Raw genomic sequence first — 18,346 nt, forward strand, 5'->3', positions numbered from 1 at the left:
CGCGACAAATACGTTAACACTAATAACTTTTCCCTAGGAAAAACCACCTCTGACATCTGAACCAACAGGATGCAATCCAGTGAAAAACCACCTCTGACATCACAAACGCGACAAAAACGTTAACACCAATAACGTTAGAAAACGTTAATAACGTTAGAAAACGTTAATAACGTTGATACTAACAACGTGACACACGTTTCATAAAATCCAAAACGATATCCGGAGCATCCACCTGGTCTGCACGGACGACCAAGTAGTCATCGACTCCCACAGTGCCCATAACCCGAGACCAGTACTCCTTGAGGCATTCCACATCATTTTCGGCGCTCTTTGAACACACGCCGCTCCACTGGAGCCACTGGAGGTAGCCGTAGCCAGTCTCGCTCACGACCACGACCGGCTTAATCCCGTTGCTATTCAGCGCGCGCCCCACAAGCGCTGCGGAGGGGTAGTCAAGTGTCTCGCAGTCATCGTTACTCTCAAAGGATCCGTGGTGTGGTTTTATATATGGGAACGACCTGGGGCCGCAGAACCGTTCAACGTTCTCCGCTCGGGCCCTTTCAGCCTCCACCAAACGACCGTACAAATGGGGTGCCACAATCTTTGGCCCCAGTTGCAGGTAGTCCTCTTTGATGCAATTAGGCATGAAAGCCACCTGAGAGGGGTACCTTGACGGGGCTATGGTATCCGGATCGTCGTCGAGGTGCTCGTCGAGACCCCACGACCGATTCCAAGCCACCAAATTCTCTTGAGCGTCACCAGGGAAATGGGTCGTAGACTGTGTTGTCACTAGCACGAACTTCGAATCACGCTCCCAGCCCATAGACGGATCTCGGGCAGCCTGTAGCATGGCACCAAGCACGTTCTGAGAGTCATCGTTGCCGCCTTGCATGTGCCACTTCATTACGTGATCAAACTCCATATCGGGTCCGAGTGGATTAATGAGATGGTAACAGAAGTCGCTGTCTAATAGACCAACTTCGCCAAACCCCCAGCCAAGCCAAGGTAGTGGTTTATCTGTGAAGGTAGCGATGCCGAAATGCACGGCATCAAAGGTAGCCTCTATCTTAGACTGCAAGGAGGTAAGGCAATTATGCATCACCTTCCGGTTCGCAGACCTCATAGGGGTCTTGTTCATGACGTGAACCAGATCGACGCTACTCTTGCATCCCGCGAATGCAGCTGTAGTGAGAAAGAAAAACCTAAACATTCAATATTACTAATTCCGCGTAAATATAATAAGAGTCAATTAATGCTTCTCCCCTCACATAGTCTGGATCAGGAGCTCGTTGGAACCCAACTTGGGACAGGCAACTGCACTGTACTGCGAACGTCGCGATGCACGTTACTCGTTCCGAAAGGGCTGCCGGTGCCTTCCAGCATCCAAAAAATAGCGGAGAAGATCGACGCTGACATCATGCATCTCGAACTCGAGGAAGCCAGACTGCAGTGGTTGGTGAGCGGCGAACCTGTGGGAGGTTCCAGCGTCGAGACATCGTTGCAGGCATCGGTAGGCGCACCAAGAATAATCAGGCTGTTCCCCGTGGCGGACATTGAGTTGCTCCCAGAGATCAGGCTGGTGTGGAGTTCGGTTGGTACACGCGTCACGTGCCGTACAGGGAGTCAGTGGGGTGTCGCACTTCTGATATCTGACAACTTGGCCTTCTTCCAGGACTTGACTCCTATCCAAGTACAGTTTGAGTTCGACGACTACTTGCAGCTTGCATTGGATGTGTCGATTGCTCTTCAGGCCATTCATGCTTCCGGATTTGTCCACAGCGACGTGACACTGCACCAAATAAGCGTAGTCGAGGATTCAGGAAAGCGAACATACCACCTACTTCCGCACAGGCATGTCGACGAGCCACTTTCGCAAAGCGGTGATATGTGGAACCTCGGATACTGTCTAGGGTCTTTAATATCATCATCATCTGACGAACCAATTGAGATAATGTGCTCCAAGGTCGCTTCCTGCTTGATACAGGCACCCCATGAAAGTCCTGGCAGCATGTTGAGTCGTCTTACCTGCGAACTTCTGAGTTCGAATCCTGAGGAGCGTCCGGATGCTGAAACGACCGTACACCGCCTGAGAGCCATACGCCTGGTGAGTCAGGGAAGCCAGGAACCCGAGTCCCTCTTTGACACCAACGACATTCCACACGAACCAGCTGACGCACCGCTGGTGTTGTCCACCGATAGCATGGAGGTGGTGGTCCATGAGGAAATGCCGGAAAGCCTTGACTCGGCAATTCTCTCGGTATCTTTCATGACCTCCGACGGCGAGCCTAACACCCCTCCCAAGCTGAGGTGGAATGTTTTTCGGGGTCTTCGGAAACGTTTCAACACATGAAATATTCATTCACTGCCGATACTTCCGCTCGTCTTCCTCTGAAAGGCGCTCAAGTCCACACGGAGCACCACCCAGCAGCAAAAAATCGCTAGTCAAATATCGAGTCACGAACTTCTCCAGCTGGTCGGCTTGTTGTGCCGTGTACACTCTAATGTAGCCCTCCGTGGCTGAGGGGCCGACTAAATCCACATAGGCTAACGTGGTGAACTGCGAAAAAAGAGAGCGGATGCTGACTTCCGAAACAGGAGGCGTCAGATTCGTGAGTCTGAACACGACACGACCGCCTCGGTAAGGGCGAGGAGCCCCTTCTTCATCGCACTTCGCTCGTTTATGATTTGGTTTCCGAACGGGGAGAGTGCATTCCTTGGTGTGTGAGACGTGCTTCCTGAACTCAGGCATGCTCTTTACTTTGAAACCGCGCCCCAGTTGGTTCCGTTTTTGGAAGTTTGACACGTCTTTAGGAAACAGCGTCGGCTCCAGTGCACACCTGGCCTCGATGACAGCTTCCCAGGTCATATCCCCGAAGGCTTCCACTGCTTTCGCCACGCTGGATTCCTCCTCGAATTGCACGAAGGCGAAACCTTTGAACTTTCTGGTATCGGAGAATCTGGGAACAGACACATGCACCACATGACCAAATGGTGAGAGCAAGTCAGCTGCATACGGAGCTCTCGCAAAGCTCACCTAGAGCTGTATGAGTCGCAGAGGAGCCTCCTGGAACCTCCAACTTCCCCGCGACTTCCTCCAAAAAAGCCAGAGGCAAGTTTCCCAGCCATACAGTGGAGGCGTCAGATGCCTCCTGCGATTGCAGTTTGATCGGAGTCCGCCGTCTGACTGACTCGTCTTGTACCTCTAACGTGTTGGAGTGAGATAAGGCCGCCTTGAGGGAGGCTACCGTGGCTCCCAAGGCCTGCAACCGACCAAACGACAAGAAGTGCTGGAGCTCTATCCATCGCGCCTCCCCCTCAGACGTGAGAGCAATGCCTCTCACATGGCTGTCTTTGCTGAGGTTCGCGTCGCTGAGCTATATGTGCCAGGACAAGTCACCCACATAGAACTCCATCTGTCTGCACAAACTCTCCTCCGACGTCATTATCTGGGTTTTAGGAATAGAACAATGTTTCTACAGTCACTTAGTTCGACGCTTGCCTCCCTTGATGATTTCCTTCTCAATTCCAGCAGGAATTGCGCTCTCGATCTTGCGGGCCTTGTTCTCGTCGCACACAAATGTGTACAGATAAGAAGGCGTTCGTGACTTGATCTTCACGATACGCTTGCCAGTGGTCTTGTTCTTGGTGTGAACAATGATGACCTTCTTGGCCCGGTTAATCAGCTTGTTCTGGACGAAGTCCTTGAGATCGAAGCACTGCTTGGGCATTGTTCCCTCCGTCCCCTAAATTCGGTCTTTTCCAGAGCTCTGAAGACAAAACGGGAACATCACTTCTTTCTTCTGAACTTTCTCCTCGACTGAAACACATGATTCGGCTCGACACCGTCTTGAATGAACGTATCAATGATGGACATCTCATCGTACGCTTTTTCGTCTTGGGGCTCCACCTGCAGCAACAGATGGTCAAATTTCTGGTCTAGGAGGTTCTCTACGTCTGCTGACACTCCCCGTAGGTCACCCACCATCTTGCACGCTGGACATGTCGAAAGCGACTGTCAGAGCGATTGCCAGCAAAAGTTTACTCATTAAACAAGTCGCGCTCGTTTTCTACGTAACCAGACCTGTCGTTAACAATCTCGTGAACAATGCGCTCGTCGGGGCCACTACGGAGCCTGCTACTTAACTCAATTGAATCCTGTGGAATGCTATCAACGGTAGTGAGGATATCTCCAATGTCGACGTCTTCCTTATCGTCGTCAGCGAGAACTTGCACGTCTAACCGTCGGCTGGGATTACCGGCAATTTCCAATACATCTTCCACCATCATTTTACGAACCGCTGGAGTTGCCACGCACAGAAACCACGCGAAAATCTGCATTGGTTGCAAATATAAATACGCATTTGGCACGTTGCATGTCAGAGGGCGAGCAGTCAACGGACTCATGGGGCACGACGGTGCCTCTAGCATCGATTAGCATGGATGTGCGCTGCGAATATGGCGTGCTGGTGAAGAACAAGCCACCATCATGGTGGGCAACTCATTGACTTGTCACTCAGGGACTCCGCGTACTTGGCGTATTTCCTACAGCATATGCTGGCGACCTACTTCGGACAGATGAGATTGATGCCACCGGCTGTCTCTTGTTTGGCTGTACCTCAAAACGAGACGGTAAACTGCACTGCATCTGCAGTCCTAATCTGCTCGGACATCCCTAGCAGGCGCAGGTTACTGGCGCTCCGGGCGATACCTATCAATTCGGCATGGCTGTTAGGTATTGACCGGTTCGTGGAGACACAGAAGATTCCGGGTGAGCGGTCCTTTTTAGGCTCGCCTTGCCTGGTAGTAAAGGTAAGTGAGCGTAAGCCGTGATTCTAGAGTGATGATGATCCTTCTAATGGTAACGCAGCCATACACCGTCCACTTAGTTGAACCCGTGTTGAAGTGTCTGGACGTGCCGCCGCCAATCCACTCAATGTACTCCTTCGTTCCTCCTCCGCTGGGGTCCGTCCTCTCGGAAATCAACCAGATCAAGAAGCTAACTGTGAGCTTCGAGGCCAGCCTACCTCAGTATCCGACTGGCACCAATGCCCGTTGGCCCTGGTGCCAGAAGTTCGTTACCGTTGGTGACGAGGTCAAGTTCAACTTCTGTGTAGTGGTTGACAACAAGCCAGCCACCTGGGATGTTGGGTCGCTTTTCCGGTACCTACGGGACAAGTTCTACGAAGCGGCCGTCAGTGAGGGGGTGCAGCCGCCAATACTGGCTGACGTTGTCAGTTTCCCAGAGAAGAATACGGCGGTTGTATGTATGGGCGATGAGCGTTCCGTTAGCCGCATTATCCAAACACCGTTCTTGGAGCTGCCCTCGGAGTCGGCCTCCGGTGTCTTGTCTGCCGTGCAGACATCCGCCCTGCAGTTCCGACAATACGTTCCGAATACAATGAAGGACGAATCCGTTGAACGCAAGGCCGAACTTGATAAGATTCCCGGGTTGTCCGAGTTCAGTGGGCAGTGGGCTGGCACGTGCAAAGATGCGCCGCCTGTCTGGGCCATTGGTCATTTGCGCTACAGCAAGGAGCTCGCGCAAGCATTCCCGTCCACAGGAGCCTTTGACGGTTTGGATCCTGTATGGTGGCCTGAGGGGCAGTCGATCGACCAAGTACATGGCTCCCTGCTGAGTCGTCTTTGTGTGAAAGTCGAAGGTCTTGCTCCGTCGTGGGACGAGTGTACACTAATCGGACATCTCTCTCGCAATTTGTGGATCCTAGAGCAAGAGTTTGGGTTCATTGCCCCTTCGATCATCACCTGTAAAATGGCTGGAGATCATGCGATTCTCGCTTGCGGTGATGAAATATCCGCGAAGCGACTACTTCTGCTTACGGTTCTCTACGTCCACCCGGATTGGCAGAAGGCCAAGCCTGCGCAATTCATGAGCAACCAGCCGTACTACGTTCAGCAAGATCCACAACGCGCACTGGCCCTGATGCCTGACGCCCAGGAGCAAACAGACTTTGTCGTTTTCTCCGCCTTCATACCGCCTGTGGAATCCTACTACCGTATCACTATCCCACCGAAGGTAACTCTGGAAATTGCCAACGACCCTGTCTGGACGTGGAGTTGCGACCTCACCATAGACAAGGTCAACCAGCACCTTCACAACTGTCTGCGAGACAACACCGACATCGAAGAGGCCGCTAAGGTGGTGCTTCTGAAGAAGCGCCTCTGTTTGATCGTCACTAACAAACCCACATCCTGGTCGGCAGATGTCACGTTGCTCTACATCCAAGAATCTCTGCGGATTGCCGGGCTACCAGTCCCGCATATTGCCAACGTGCAAGTGCAGACCCCGACATCAGTCGTGGTGGCGTTTCATGACATGCACGCCAGAGACATGCTTCTCAGAGTCGGCGTCATCGCGCTGCCCCTGACATGGATGTGCCAGAATCGAAAGTCGAGTCTATTCGGGTTCCTGGTTGTGAAACCATGGATGTATACGGGAGACCCTATCGATTGCCCTGTTGACTCTCCTCCCACCTTCCAGAGAGTGCCTGCTGTTTGGCCGGACAAGGCGCAGTTAGCAGACGTCACCGATTTTTCGCTGCGTTGCAGACTCGTCGCGCTTCTCCTCAACACTCCCATCGGTCTCACTGAGGCCCAGCTGAGCAGCGCACTTGCGTGTCACCTCTCCAAGACCTCTGAGGTGGATGTCGTCCCTGGCACCCTGGCGTCGCATGGCATCGTGACCGCCGCTTGCTTCAACGGGTACGCTCTGGTCGCCTGCGCAACTGAGAGGCAGAGAGCTGCGCTGTGCCTTGGCCAACATTATATTCCGGTTGCAACGGAAGCCGGATCGTCCGTAATGGAGCTCATACCCGTCTGTGTGGACACGGATTGGCCGCGCATGAAGGCGCTAGCCGAGAAGACATTTGATCTTGGAGATATCCTTCCCGATTCAGACTATACGATTGAGGAGGCTTGGACGGAGGTCAGCAAGGACGAACAGAAATCCACCACCGCTACCGAGGCGGCAGCTACCAACTGGCAATCGTTGTGGCAGGACAGCAGCAACCTTGCCACCAACGACACCTACAACGCAGGGGCGATGGCAGCGTTTACCACTGGAGGTCAGGCGTTCGACCCGCAAGGGTACACGCTGGACAAGTCGGAAACCATATTCTCGAACCCCGCAGCGCAGACTGCCTTGTTTGCCCAGTGGATGACCGCAATCGGCGATTCGGCAGTTGCTAGCGTGGACCAAGACCAGAATCCGTTTCAGGTTCCGGATTCAGGTTCCAAAGCGCAAGCCGATTCTAGGTATGGTCACAGCTTCAGGCCGCAGAAAGTGGACCCCATGTCGAGCATCAACGAGGCCTACCAGAAGCACCGAGCAACGGTCAGCACTCCGACGGTTGCTGATGGAGGTGTAAATCCTGTCTCTGATACCTCCCGCTCGGGATTCTTCGGCACCGCTAAGCCTGTAGCTAGCCTTCTCGCTGACTCGTTAGGTCCGACGGGCGTACAGTCTGCGGTTCGGTCCGTGCGTGACCATCTAGAAAAGCGCCTGTACTCTAACTCAACCCGACCCGATGCCAGAAATGACCGGCGAAGTCCTCCAAGGGTGCTTGACCGCTACGCCGGTAGCAGGTACGAAAAACGATACGGGGACCAAGCAACAGACAGAAGACGGAGTCCCAGACCAGTCGATCGGGATCGACGTCGAAGATCTCGGAGTCGGTAGCTACACAATATGTCTCAACAAATGGCGGCGCAAGAGTTTTATCTAAAAAGTCACAAATTTGCAAAATGAGAGGAACCATTGAAAATGCACCCTTCGGCACGACATTGACGCTGGTCCTAGACCCTCAGGAGTCTGTATCGGTTGCTCCGGGAACTATGATTGCCATGTCTGGCGTCAGTCTCAAAGAAACCAGCGCCTCCAGCAAGTTGAAGATGATGAAGGGTCAATTCCGGAACATATTTCAGTCTGGCCGCCACGGCGGTTGGATTTGCTTAGCGGCTTCCGCTCCAGGGGACATCGTAGAGATGCCACTGGGCCACGGTGCCAAGCTGAACATCAAGGCTGGACAGGTACTAGCCCACACAACCAACGTGTCCAGCTCATCAGTGGTGGACAGCAGAGGCATATTCAGCAACGGCGGCATGCTTATGAAGCAGTACAAGGCCGAGGGGCCGGCCTCGTTGTGGGTATCTGCCTTCGGCAGCGTGAAACCCATCACGATGGACCACTCCCAAGCTATGATCGTCGACAACTCCAACCTGCTGGCATACGACAACAGCGTTAATTACGACATGGTCAAGGTTGGAGGAGGTTTCAGGTCAGCTTTATTCGGCGGAGAGGGCCTCGCCTGCTCCTTCACCGGGAAGGGTGTGGTGTATGTACAGTCCCACAGCACACCGGATTTCGCGGCCACTCTCGCCCCTTACATACAGAATTAGAGGCGATTAAAGATTAAAGTTGAAGAAAGGTGAATTACCTTTAGGAGGTAAAGTGCCTTTTCAAAGGTCTTACGCCTTTGCTTGCTGAATTTTTGCTTGCTGAATTTTTGTTTACATCAATTCACGAAGATAGCTTGTCAAGGAGGTACTTTATTTCATCAGTGGTCTCCTCATCACTAGTTTCCTGTAAAGTTTCCAGGGCAGCTAGGATTGGATGTTTGAGGACTTCCTCCACGATGGAGGCGACCTCTACTCCGTCAGGGTAGCACAGATCTTCGAAATGGTAGATCCCCTCCAAATGCGTGTACCCCGCATCCGTATCCGATCCAGGAGCAAGCAAACCGAGCAGACGCGAAATTCCGTCGAGATGCACAAAACGCGTACGTTGAGCATTGTCGGAGACATTAGCGAACAGGTTACGGCATACCTGTCCAGCGGATGAGCGTTCCCCATCAATTGTCGACTCCATTCTGGGGACCACCAGCTCCATACACGTAGACGAGGCCAGGATCTCACATACCGCTCCATCCTGTGTCAGCAGCGTTAAACATACGAGGGCCCCTTGGGCCCGACTTAGGTCATCAGATGCCAGGAGATCAACTATCACCTGCAGCGTTTCCTTCTGCTTCAAGACACGAAGAGCTTCGGCATTCTCTTTTGACGCCATTATCGATAGCTGTGCCATGGCGAGTGCCCCTACAGTCTTGGGCTGAGCGGCCCATGGATGTAGATTGCCCTCTAACGGCACGAACTTGGTGTTCGACGTCAACAAACTCACCATTGTCTTGACGTCGGACGCAACGAAAGCTTCGTCAAACAGAGCGATGTCGTTCTGTTTGCTCCGCTTGTCCTTAGTGAGGGCCTTGGCAGTTGCTTTCGCGTTCGCATCATCGCGTCCGGCGCAGCAAACTCCTCCCATGAGGTAATCTGATCTGCACCTTATTATAAACGTGGCCCTTCTTATATAAATTAATCACTGAATTTTGTAGATGGATCTGACAGACATGCTTCCTGACCCCTACAAGGACCGTGTCATCACTGAGGTGGACGCACCACCGAATAAAGTGCGCTCTTCGGGGATAAATGACGCAGCCCCTTGCTGAGGAGCTGTTATTCCCGCGTGACAGGACTGTGCCTCCTGACTGGCTACTGCTGCGGGACTTCCTAAGAAGGGAGGGTCGAATCGCGAAGGAGCACGTGCTGTACATCGTCAGTCAGGTGACGAATATGTTGGCAAGAGAACCGAACTTGTTGAAGCTAAAGGACCCCATCACCGTTGTCGGGGACATTCATGGGCAGTACTATGACTTCTTGAAACTACTGGATGTTGGGGGGAAGCCCGACTCCACTCAGTATTTATTCCTTGGTGACTACGTCGACAGGGGCAGCTTCTCAATTCCGGTCGTCCTGCTGCTTTTCGTTTTGAAGATGAACTTCCCAAAGAGCGTTTTCATGTTGAGAGGGAACCACGAGTGCAGGCAGATGACCGCTTTCTTCAACTTTCGACACGAATGCATCCATAAGTACGACATGGAGGTCTACACGGCGTTCATGCAAGCATTCGACAACCTCCCACTTGCCGCCACAATCAATAACAAGTTCCTCGCTGTGCATGGGGGGCTGTCCCCCGCCTTGAAGGCCGTTCACAACGTATTGGGCGTGAATCGCTTTCAAGAACCACCCCGTACCGGTCTATTCTGTGATCTTCTGTGGGCTGATCCAGTAGATGAGGATAAAGAAGAGCATGTTCTTGCACGGACTAAGGAGGTCTATGTGCCGAATGATGTACGCGGCTGCAGCTTCTATTTCTATTACAACGCTGCGGTGGAGTTCTTGGACAAGAACAACCTGCTCTCAGTGATTAGGGCTCACGAGGCGCAGTTGGAGGGATACAAGATGCATCAGACTAACGTGAAGACTGGATTTCCCACCGTTATCACCATCTTTTCAGCCCCCAACTACTGCGACGTCTACAACAACAAGGCGGCTGTTCTAAAGTTTAAGAACAACACCTTGAATATCCAGCAGTTTAACTTCAGCCCCCATCCTTACCACCTCTCTTGCTTCATGGACGTTTTTGCCTGGTCCATTCCCTTTGTCAGCGAGAAGGTAACTGAGCTCCTGTACGGTCTCCTTGACTCTGGAGCGGACTACGACGACGTATCTGACGTCGTCCTCCCCCCAGAGGTGCAGAACTTCTTATCTCAGCATCCTGCATCTCCCGTCGTCGAGGCCCCGCCTACCGAGGAGACCGGTCTTACCAAGGAGCGTGCTGACGCGTTGAGGAAGAAGGTACAAAGTGTCGGGCGACTTATGCGCGTATTCAAGACCCTGAGAGAGCAGAACGAGCTGGTTGTGCAGCTCAAGGGCGTCACTCCTGGGCATCGAATTCCTCCAGGCTCCCTCCTCCAAGGCGAGTTTGGCCTGCGCAACGAGCTGGAAAAGTTCCAGAAAGCGCAGCAGGTCGACAGGGTAAACGAGAGACGCCCAGACGTGTGACTTTGTTGGTTTAGGAACGCTCTCGAATAGGCTATGTGGTGTCCTGAACTTAGAAACGGCGTTGGTTTACGCTCTCGAATAGGCTATGTGGTGTCCTGAACTTAGAAACGGCGGTGTCACAAGCGGGCTTTGTTGTTGGTTTAAGGAACACGTTAGTGGGGTTTAAGGTACAGATGGCTGCCTCTGGACACGTGCACAACAGGTGCGACATCAAAAATGTTTCGCAGCAACTCGTCTTCGGGAGTTCTGATGAGCTGCCGGTTGCTGGTGATCGACGCTAACCGCACAGGGTCGGAAAAGTCCACGTCTCCTTTCAGAAGCGTGCAGTTGGGGCGTGAAAGGAGTAATCCCAGAGGAAGGAACTCAAATGCGTCGTGAAATAACAGCGATGGGGGCACTGCACCCTTGCCAACGATCACTTCAGAGGTAATGGCCGTGACTGCCGTCCGACAGCGTAGTATGTAAACACGACCAGGATATCGAGCTTTCAGACTGATTAGTCGCAACATCGAGCGGGTATCGGCTGGTGAGTGAATGCCGAAGGCAGCGACGAGGAGCAGGTCTGTCCGTTGCAAAGCGTCTTCTGGGGTTAACCCCCCAGCCACAGGCTGATCCCAAGCGTCAGAGCCGGCGCTGCCCACGAAACAACAGCCTCCCATGTGTCGGATGCATGGGAGGAGAGGCTGAGACCGGCAGACGTCTACAAGCTGAGTGAGCAGTACCTCCAGCTCCAGGTAGCTGATGGAATCGGCCTTGAAGATAGCTCTGTCAATGACCTCAGATGAAGGCCTCGAGAAGAGATTCGCGGATGATAACACCGGAGCCAGCAGCATACCATCAACCAGAGACGCGAGATCGCTGTCGCTGGACGCCTTCACGGAACCGTCGAAACTCCCTGGACTACATCTCTCAAAGTGCAAAGACAACGCTGGCTTTGGTAGAGGAGACTCCAGTTGAACTGGTCTAGTAGGGGTGGGCATCACGAACTGCAATAGGGTGTTGTCGCTGGGCGATTCCGCTTCTGGGTTGCCTCCCTCGAGGTTCAATGAGACATCGCGAGATTTGCAGTTAAACCACGAAAGCCGCAGCGGCGACGAAGATGGAGTGCTCGCCAAGAGCCGTGGTGGTAGCTGAGGGTGGGTCTCAAGGGGGAAGGACGCCAACGACTCACTTGATCCCTCATCAGAGGAGATTGCTTGCTTCCGATGCAACGGCGAGACTACAACCCGAGCATGCCCTTGTCGTTCCTCCGTAGCGCCCGCTGGGTGCGTTAAGCAGTCAGTTGGGACATTGGGAGGCAAGTACGTGCTCACCTGAGGGATCCTGGGGATGGTACCTTTGTTTTCATGAATACGGACCATGTCCCAGAGGTTGGGTTGGTCTCGTTGACACCCTTCAATGAATCTCTGGTCCATCGATCGGCAGTTTGCCACTGGATACACTGGGGATTGCACCCGAAGCCCATCAGCGGCAGCCACTGGATACACTGGGGATTGCACACGAAGCCCATCGGCGGCAGCCACTCCCACCGACGCCCCCTGTCTGAATTGGTTGACTGGACTGGATGGTTGGTCGGTCAGAGGGGAGATTCGGGTTGGTGGCCCAGGGGTAGGCTGTCTGTCGTCTGTTGCCGCCTTCCGACCGCAACCAATGCTAATGAGCGGCGAGAAAATATTGATTGCCCTAGGTGTGCGGTCTTCCTTGTCATCGAAGGTCTCGCCCATCTCATATTGTTTCTGGTAGTGAAGGTGTCCAGCTCGGTTGATAGCCTCGCGCAAAGCCAGCACGGGGCAGTCCTCGAGTCTGTACAACCGGGAAGTGCCTCTCAACCACCCCAGCGCCACCACCTGCAGAAAGGCGTTGTAGGTGAATTCGCCATCGAACGCATCCAGAATTCGTTGTGCGTTCGTTATTTGAGCGGCATTCGCAGAGTGCGGGGAGTTTAACGGCGAACTTGGCGACGCAAGCAGCTGAAACCGAGGTCGGTTGAGGTAGAGAGGAGAAGCGGGCGGCATTCCATGTGCAGAGTGGAAGGTCCACTGCCTTTTTGGCGGCTTTGGCGCCTTTCGGTCACGAACGGACGTCAGAGGAGTACGGGTGACTTCCGTAGTCTTCTTCAGCAAGGGCCACCGACGTCGCGAGGTCGTCACCTCCACCGTGGGTAGCTGGGGGGAATCAACAGGCGTTTCTATCGGGAACCGCACTGTCCTCTGGGCGTCGAGAGCACCATCAGTCACTCCAACATTCTTTTTGGACGACCACGATATGGATTCCGAGGAGAATAGAGAGCGTCCAGAACTAATCGGAATGGTCGCCTGGTGTTTATACTCACTCGGGCGCAGCAACGCCTGGTTGTCAACTCCATCGAAGATCAACGAGGCCGAGGACTTGTCTTCAGCGGGCTTCTCTTGTGCCCGGAGCTTAGACTTCGCAAGCATTAACTCATTGGAGTCTGGCACTCCAGGGGGCAGTTTAGGGTTTATGCGGTACCCGTCAACGAATCCTGGTGTACCCCGTGGCTGCTTAGGCCGTTGAGGCGTCTCAGTCTCCTTGGACAGGCTCGGTGACGGCCCAGGGTCGGAGTGGCCGGCAAGTGGTGGCCTGGGTCCCCTGTTGTCGAGGAGGTCCACAGCATCGACGGTACGATCGTTGTGTAGCTTGTCGGAAGGTTCCACATCCCACTCCACAGATGACCTCTGGTCGTTGGTGCTGCGAAAAATGTCCCTAGGCTCCACGAATAACGTATTCTCGTTGGATCCGCTGATGTTGGAAGGAAGCGTATGTGATGGGAGGTCCGATAAAGGAGATGGATGTCTTCTCACCCACGTAGGAGACGCTAAACCTCCTCGTCGGTAACGTTCTGGGTTCTGCGCCAGGGCCAAGTAGTCCACTTCACAGCTACGGACCTTCAGCAGTGAGGGTGACTGCGTCAACGAGGGCACCGGAGACCTTTGCTCTCGAGCCAAAGAGCCCAGGAGCCGAGATAGATCCGTGACGGTCATTGTATCCCCCGAGCTATCTGTGTGCGCGGAAAACCGGGACCTCACAAGCATTCCAAATGCATTGCAGGCGAGCGCTGCATGAGGCGTCCAGGATCTGAGAACAGGAGGATCCCAGTCGGTGTGAAGGCCCTGAAGTCAAATACTCGGGTACTGAAGACCGCCACAAGTGAGTGTTGTCCTTGAAAAACGGTGATGCAGCCAGCAGTCCTCCAATAAATTCCGACTCTTCCACCTGTCCTTCACGTTTGGAATCCATCGCTTTGAATAGCTCTGCGACCCAGTCGGAGGTGACGGAGTAGTCTATGGCCTCCAGTGCCCTGGCCAGATCCAGGGCAGTCATCGTAGGGGCGTGGTTCGGCCCTCTGAGCTCGGAGAACTGAAAGAAGAGTGCTCTCAGCCGTTGAATATCCACCTCCAAGCCTTCGCGAGACAGCCTGTCCACCACTTCTGACCAAGCACACCAGCCCGTATCAGGAGGAGACGGTTCATCGGGCTTGTAGGGAGACAGCACCGTGGGGGGATTGGTTTCTCTTGACAGCAGATCTGACAGCCTCTTTGGGCCCGCGAGTGATTCGGAGAGGGGCATTACGAGCGGCGTTTGTGGAGAGGTCCGCGCTGGAGTGAGTTCTGGCGATGCGATGTGGCGCTCTGCTCTGCCTGACTTGGGAGTTTGCTCGTGCGACGTGTACTGCGCATTGCGGCCCATTGACATTTGCGCAGAATAAGAGTGGACTGGAGACGTCGACCTCACTACCTCGGAGTGCCCCGTTAGTATCCCGACAGAGTTCACTCGGTCCTCGTGAAGCAGCTTCTTAATGGCCTCAGGGTGGGCGTATCTGGGAGCACCTGGAAACCTGCGTTCTCGGGCGCTGCTGGTCCCTGCGAAGCTGGTTTGGCTCGCAGGCATGCTTACCGGCGCTTGCACCAGAATGTCTACGGGGTTTCCGTGGATGTCAAGCCTTCGGCGATATACCGAACGTTGGACAATGGGTTCGGCGGAATCCCTCTGTCGCCTTCTTACCAAGTCGTGGAAGTCAAGATCCGACCTTCCCCGCCGCTGACGAACGATGTTCGCGTCCGTGAGGTTCTGGGTGCGTCCATGAGGAATTGGTGCATGAGGAATTGGTGGACCCATGACCTGCGGGGTGCCCATTGGTGAGGTCGTCTTTGTCGCCGTATCATTCGTGGCTTGCATGGCTCTCGTTGCTCGGACGATGGCTGCTTGGGTGGCTGTACTGGTGATGGGTGCATGGTCTGAGGCACAGATTGGAGGGTCAGACAAACGTTCAGGAACGGGTGGAAGAAGTGAGGGCTGAGCGTCTACTCCTATATCCCTATATGGTCTCATCTCCGTCCCCGCTGATGCTGAATGAACATCTGAGGACGAGGCATCCACAAGACCAACCTCCACCGAAGGAGTCACGTCCGCGGCAACCACTCCCACAGCCGGTGTGGCGCCCTCCACCGAGGGAGTCACGTCCGCGGCAACCACTCCCACAGCCGGTGTGGCGCCCCAGATGCTCCTCGATGACGCTTGCCTACTCAGAGTGACTGAATCCAGACCAAGGACGTCGGGTGAGGTCACATGTGACTGTCGATCCGGCATCGACAGCTGCTCCCGTTCGAGCTGGAGACCGGCGAAGTCAGTACTGGGACTTCTGATGGGACGACGTTTGTCGTCGTCGGGAGGTCTGTCACCGTACATTGTTTTTTGAGTGTTTCGGTCACGCATCAAAACAGCAATCTCAATAGAGGCCAGCGGTCTCAGGCCCAGAGCCAGCCGTGGCAGGCAGCTTCACGACATCTCGTAAATCCACCCAACTTAGTTGCCGTCGCATTGAATCATCGACGATAGTCATCAACTGCATGCGACGCCACACCAGTACCCACGGTAGTGATGTCGGAATCGCGGAGAATGCGCTCTTCGGTCGTCCCGGCGGCCGAGGATTTCGAACGGGCGTAAGAGAGTACCTGCAGTCGTCGCTTGATCGCCATGAATCCCGGAGATGTGTGCGGAAGGATCATGGCCAGAGTGCAGTAGCAGTCCTTGACGTCCTCGTCTCCCATGGACAGTAAAATGCGTGTCCGAGCGAAGAGAGGTGTCTCAAGAATGTCCACCAGCTGTTGCAGCTCATCAATAAAGTCCACCGACGGCTCCAGGCGTCCGCTGAGTAAGCTCCCACCTCCCCTTCCCTACAGGGTTTCCAATGTCTTCCTAGCGATTCGACCTTCGCCGGCGTAGAGGCATACAGCCACCAGACTGACGGGAGTCAGTGTCCAGGGGACCAAAAGGGACTTGAGGAGTGACGTGCGACTACGTAGCAGTAGGCGAATTTCTTCGGCTTCAGCGGCTGTATATATGACCCATGTGAGCAGGTGCACAAACTGATGGCAGAATTCCAGATCCTCATGCATAGCCTTCACCTGGCGAGAAGGTTCCGTGGCCGGAACGCCGCCTTGCAGGCTGTGCACAAGCCGTAGTTGCTCCGAATTGAACGACGTCGTCGGAACGAGAGACCTCACCAGAGCCTCCAAGAATCGGGGGGCGTCCACGAGGGCGAAAAGCTGCTTCAATGTGGACCGACCGTTGCATTCCATCAGACCTCGGTCAGACATGAATAGCAGGATCAGGCTTTCGGACAATCGGTTCACGTTGTCTCCGAAGAAGCTAAGTTGACTTAGTGCCTGCAAAGCCTGTTCCGCCACCGATTTATTCTTCATCGAGAGAAGACCCAGCAAACAACCGAATAGCATGGGTGACTCTGACAACATTTCTTCGGGCTTGAAGATCAGTAGAACATTAAGTAGACTTAAGGCGGCAACGACTACCCGCACTTGAGGTCTGTCACTTGAGTCCTCCGCCATGACAACACTGGAGTGCGCGACGAGCTTGGCGTTGATGACAGCCAACGTACTCGGCGCAAATTCATTTAACATTTGCTGATCCCCGAGTTCGACAATTCGACGGAACCCAGTCTCAAGGAGACTCAACACCCGCTGCCCTTGCATAGAAACCTCTACATTTGACGATAGGACGGCATCCAAAGACACCCTCGTGAGATCGTAGTAGTACGGAACCAATGCGTTGCCAATTGCAGCCGCACGACCGGCCGGGAGCCTCTCCGAGACGACGGAGAGGCTTTTGGGGATTTCATCCGTGCAGAGGAGAACTATCTCGTGTATCCAACAAAGCACCGCCACATCAGTGAGAAGCCGCTCCTCGTCCCATTGGCATGTCACCAACACAGCCGTAGCATTCACAATCAGCGAGCACAGCTGCTTCTCTGGCATGGGTGGTTTGTCTGCGGCCGCGAGCTTCATCAGGCTCACTAGTGACTCAGATAGCATAGCGTCGGCAGTGGTCAGTGTCTCGCCTGTAGACATGGCCTCCAACAGGACTTTTAGCAGTTGTGGAAGGTGGTCAAATCGAACTGCGACGGGCACGAGCTTCTGTACGGCTGATATCCATCTGAAGAGTACACTCGTCAAGGGAGTGCCCACATGCTCAGCGGCTTTCTCTACCAGCATGCCCAATATGTCATCCTTGACAAGGAGGTCGGAGTCTCGGGCGGAGCACAGTACGTCCAGGAGGAGACGCTCCACGTAGAGAGCACCGTTGGCAACGTCGTCGTCGACATCTACAACCAGCTGCGTCGACGCCCCCTCAAACCCGCACCTTACAAACCCCGTCCAACAACTGCGGCAAATAGTCGAGGATGTTTTTCCGCGAGACCTTCACGATATTATATAGGGACTCACAGGCGTAGTACCTGACTCGTGGGTCGAGATCATTGAAGGTCTCCAGCACTGGTGGGACGATGAACTGCGTGTAGTTGATGGCAGTAGAGCCCAAGCCGAGACAGGTGCTGGCGATCCCCAGCAGACCTCCTTTGCGGGTGTGGCTGCTGGGGCTCTGCAGAAAGTCGCGTACGAACGCCTCCAGCAGCTGAACCACCTTGTCCTGGCCCTTCGATTCTGACAGGAACTTTCGAGTGGCAGCTTCAACCTCCAGTGCTGCAGGCTTCCGAGCGTCAGCACTTTTGTCGCACAAGGTTCGACATAGGCTTTGCCCCTGTGTGGTGCTGGCGTCCAAACCTCACAAGAAGAGTTGCTGCTGATGGTGAGTCCATGTCACTAAATCGGGCAATTACGTAGTCATTTGGTACGGGACATCAATATTCATCTCGTCGTCAGTCTTACATGTCTCCTTCGCGTACTTCGGTGGAGTTCCACGCCACCTGTTGCCGTCGGTGGTGTGGGGGCTCCTCTGCCCACGATTGTTAACCCGTTGGTAATGACGGGCGCTGAAGGCCTGATCTGAGGCTGCGTCGGCAACTCGCTCGCTATTTTAATGCGGACAGGTTGCGATGCTACTCTCCTGTGCGGAAGAGTCGTGGACGGCATCCAGGCTATTCTGGATTGGGCCTTAG

The 18,346-nt window shown here is 54.2% G+C and overlaps 10 protein-coding genes across 19 annotated transcripts; 3 read left to right on the top strand and 7 right to left on the bottom strand.

The window, feature by feature from the left end:
• Positions 1-178: 178 nt before the first annotated feature.
• Positions 179-1,210, bottom strand: KVP17_003187 (uncharacterized protein; the record flags this gene model as incomplete). Its single annotated transcript, XM_068520194.1, has 1 exon — positions 179-1,210. One exon carries the CDS (start codon positions 1,208-1,210, stop codon positions 179-181), a length of 1,032 nt encoding a protein of 343 aa, XP_068370911.1.
• A 42-nt stretch (positions 1,211-1,252) lies between these two features.
• Positions 1,253-2,350, top strand: KVP17_003200 (uncharacterized protein; the record flags this gene model as incomplete). The annotated part of the gene is made up of 1 exon (XM_068520217.1): positions 1,253-2,350. One exon carries the CDS (start codon positions 1,253-1,255, stop codon positions 2,348-2,350), a length of 1,098 nt encoding a protein of 365 aa, XP_068370931.1.
• Positions 2,351-2,359: 9 nt separating this feature from the next.
• KVP17_003186 (uncharacterized protein) lies at positions 2,360-3,728 on the bottom strand (the record flags this gene model as incomplete). Of its 3 annotated transcripts, XM_068520193.1 has the most annotated exons (3): positions 2,360-3,006; positions 3,035-3,369; positions 3,484-3,728. In XM_068520193.1, the coding sequence occupies 3 exons, from the start codon at positions 3,726-3,728 to the stop codon at positions 2,360-2,362; spliced, it is 1,227 nt and encodes a 408-aa protein (XP_068370910.1). The 3 variants fall into 3 exon arrangements, with proteins under 3 accessions (XP_068370910.1, XP_068370908.1, XP_068370909.1); XM_068520191.1 differs by lacking the exons at positions 3,035-3,369; positions 3,484-3,728 and having other exon boundaries at positions 2,360-2,866; XM_068520192.1 differs by lacking the exons at positions 2,360-3,006; positions 3,035-3,369 and having other exon boundaries at positions 3,480-3,728.
• A 59-nt stretch (positions 3,729-3,787) lies between these two features.
• On the bottom strand, positions 3,788-3,985 carry KVP17_003198 (uncharacterized protein; the record flags this gene model as incomplete). Its single annotated transcript, XM_068520215.1, has 1 exon — positions 3,788-3,985. One exon carries the CDS (start codon positions 3,983-3,985, stop codon positions 3,788-3,790), a length of 198 nt encoding a protein of 65 aa, XP_068370929.1.
• Positions 3,986-4,038: 53 nt separating this feature from the next.
• On the bottom strand, positions 4,039-4,338 carry KVP17_003183 (uncharacterized protein; the record flags this gene model as incomplete). The annotated part of the gene is made up of 1 exon (XM_068520186.1): positions 4,039-4,338. The coding sequence occupies one exon, from the start codon at positions 4,336-4,338 to the stop codon at positions 4,039-4,041; it is 300 nt and encodes a 99-aa protein (XP_068370903.1).
• Positions 4,339-4,436: 98 nt separating this feature from the next.
• On the top strand, positions 4,437-8,415 carry KVP17_003196 (uncharacterized protein; the record flags this gene model as incomplete). 3 transcript variants are annotated; one of them, XM_068520211.1, is made up of 4 exons in its annotated part: positions 4,437-4,489; positions 4,518-4,809; positions 4,868-7,602; positions 7,635-8,415. In XM_068520211.1, 4 exons carry the CDS (start codon positions 4,437-4,439, stop codon positions 8,413-8,415), a joined length of 3,861 nt encoding a protein of 1,286 aa, XP_068370927.1. The 3 variants fall into 3 exon arrangements, with proteins under 3 accessions (XP_068370927.1, XP_068370925.1, XP_068370926.1); XM_068520209.1 differs by lacking the exons at positions 4,437-4,489; positions 4,518-4,809 and having other exon boundaries at positions 4,841-7,696; XM_068520210.1 differs by lacking the exons at positions 4,437-4,489; positions 4,518-4,809; positions 4,868-7,602 and having other exon boundaries at positions 7,762-8,415.
• Positions 8,416-8,536: 121 nt separating this feature from the next.
• Positions 8,537-9,334, bottom strand: KVP17_003184 (uncharacterized protein; the record flags this gene model as incomplete). Its single annotated transcript, XM_068520187.1, has 1 exon — positions 8,537-9,334. The coding sequence occupies one exon, from the start codon at positions 9,332-9,334 to the stop codon at positions 8,537-8,539; it is 798 nt and encodes a 265-aa protein (XP_068370904.1).
• Positions 9,335-9,404: 70 nt separating this feature from the next.
• KVP17_003201 (uncharacterized protein) lies at positions 9,405-10,914 on the top strand (the record flags this gene model as incomplete). Of its 2 annotated transcripts, XM_068520219.1 has the most annotated exons (2): positions 9,405-9,479; positions 9,508-10,914. In XM_068520219.1, the coding sequence occupies 2 exons, from the start codon at positions 9,405-9,407 to the stop codon at positions 10,912-10,914; spliced, it is 1,482 nt and encodes a 493-aa protein (XP_068370933.1). The 2 variants fall into 2 exon arrangements, with proteins under 2 accessions (XP_068370933.1, XP_068370932.1); XM_068520218.1 differs by lacking the exon at positions 9,405-9,479 and having other exon boundaries at positions 9,499-10,914.
• A 152-nt stretch (positions 10,915-11,066) lies between these two features.
• KVP17_003179 (uncharacterized protein) lies at positions 11,067-15,621 on the bottom strand (the record flags this gene model as incomplete). 3 transcript variants are annotated; one of them, XM_068520182.1, is made up of 2 exons in its annotated part: positions 11,067-13,933; positions 13,962-15,621. In XM_068520182.1, 2 exons carry the CDS (start codon positions 15,619-15,621, stop codon positions 11,067-11,069), a joined length of 4,527 nt encoding a protein of 1,508 aa, XP_068370899.1. The 3 variants fall into 3 exon arrangements, with proteins under 3 accessions (XP_068370899.1, XP_068370897.1, XP_068370898.1); XM_068520180.1 differs by lacking the exon at positions 13,962-15,621 and having other exon boundaries at positions 11,067-13,916; XM_068520181.1 differs by having other exon boundaries at positions 13,930-15,621.
• Positions 15,622-15,758: 137 nt separating this feature from the next.
• KVP17_003185 (uncharacterized protein) lies at positions 15,759-18,046 on the bottom strand (the record flags this gene model as incomplete). Of its 3 annotated transcripts, XM_068520188.1 has the most annotated exons (4): positions 15,759-16,083; positions 16,114-17,564; positions 17,593-17,988; positions 18,017-18,046. In XM_068520188.1, the coding sequence occupies 4 exons, from the start codon at positions 18,044-18,046 to the stop codon at positions 15,759-15,761; spliced, it is 2,202 nt and encodes a 733-aa protein (XP_068370905.1). The 3 variants fall into 3 exon arrangements, with proteins under 3 accessions (XP_068370905.1, XP_068370906.1, XP_068370907.1); XM_068520189.1 differs by lacking the exons at positions 16,114-17,564; positions 17,593-17,988; positions 18,017-18,046 and having other exon boundaries at positions 15,759-15,983; XM_068520190.1 differs by lacking the exons at positions 15,759-16,083; positions 17,593-17,988; positions 18,017-18,046 and having other exon boundaries at positions 16,110-17,444.
• Positions 18,047-18,346: the final 300 nt, after the last annotated feature.

The sequence above is a fragment of a genome (genome assembly GCF_019968985.1).
Source record: "MAG: Porospora cf. gigantea B chromosome Unknown PgB_NODE_96_length_41430_cov_147.519, whole genome shotgun sequence".
Taxonomy (NCBI): domain Eukaryota; phylum Apicomplexa; class Conoidasida; order Eugregarinorida; family Porosporidae; genus Porospora; species Porospora cf. gigantea B.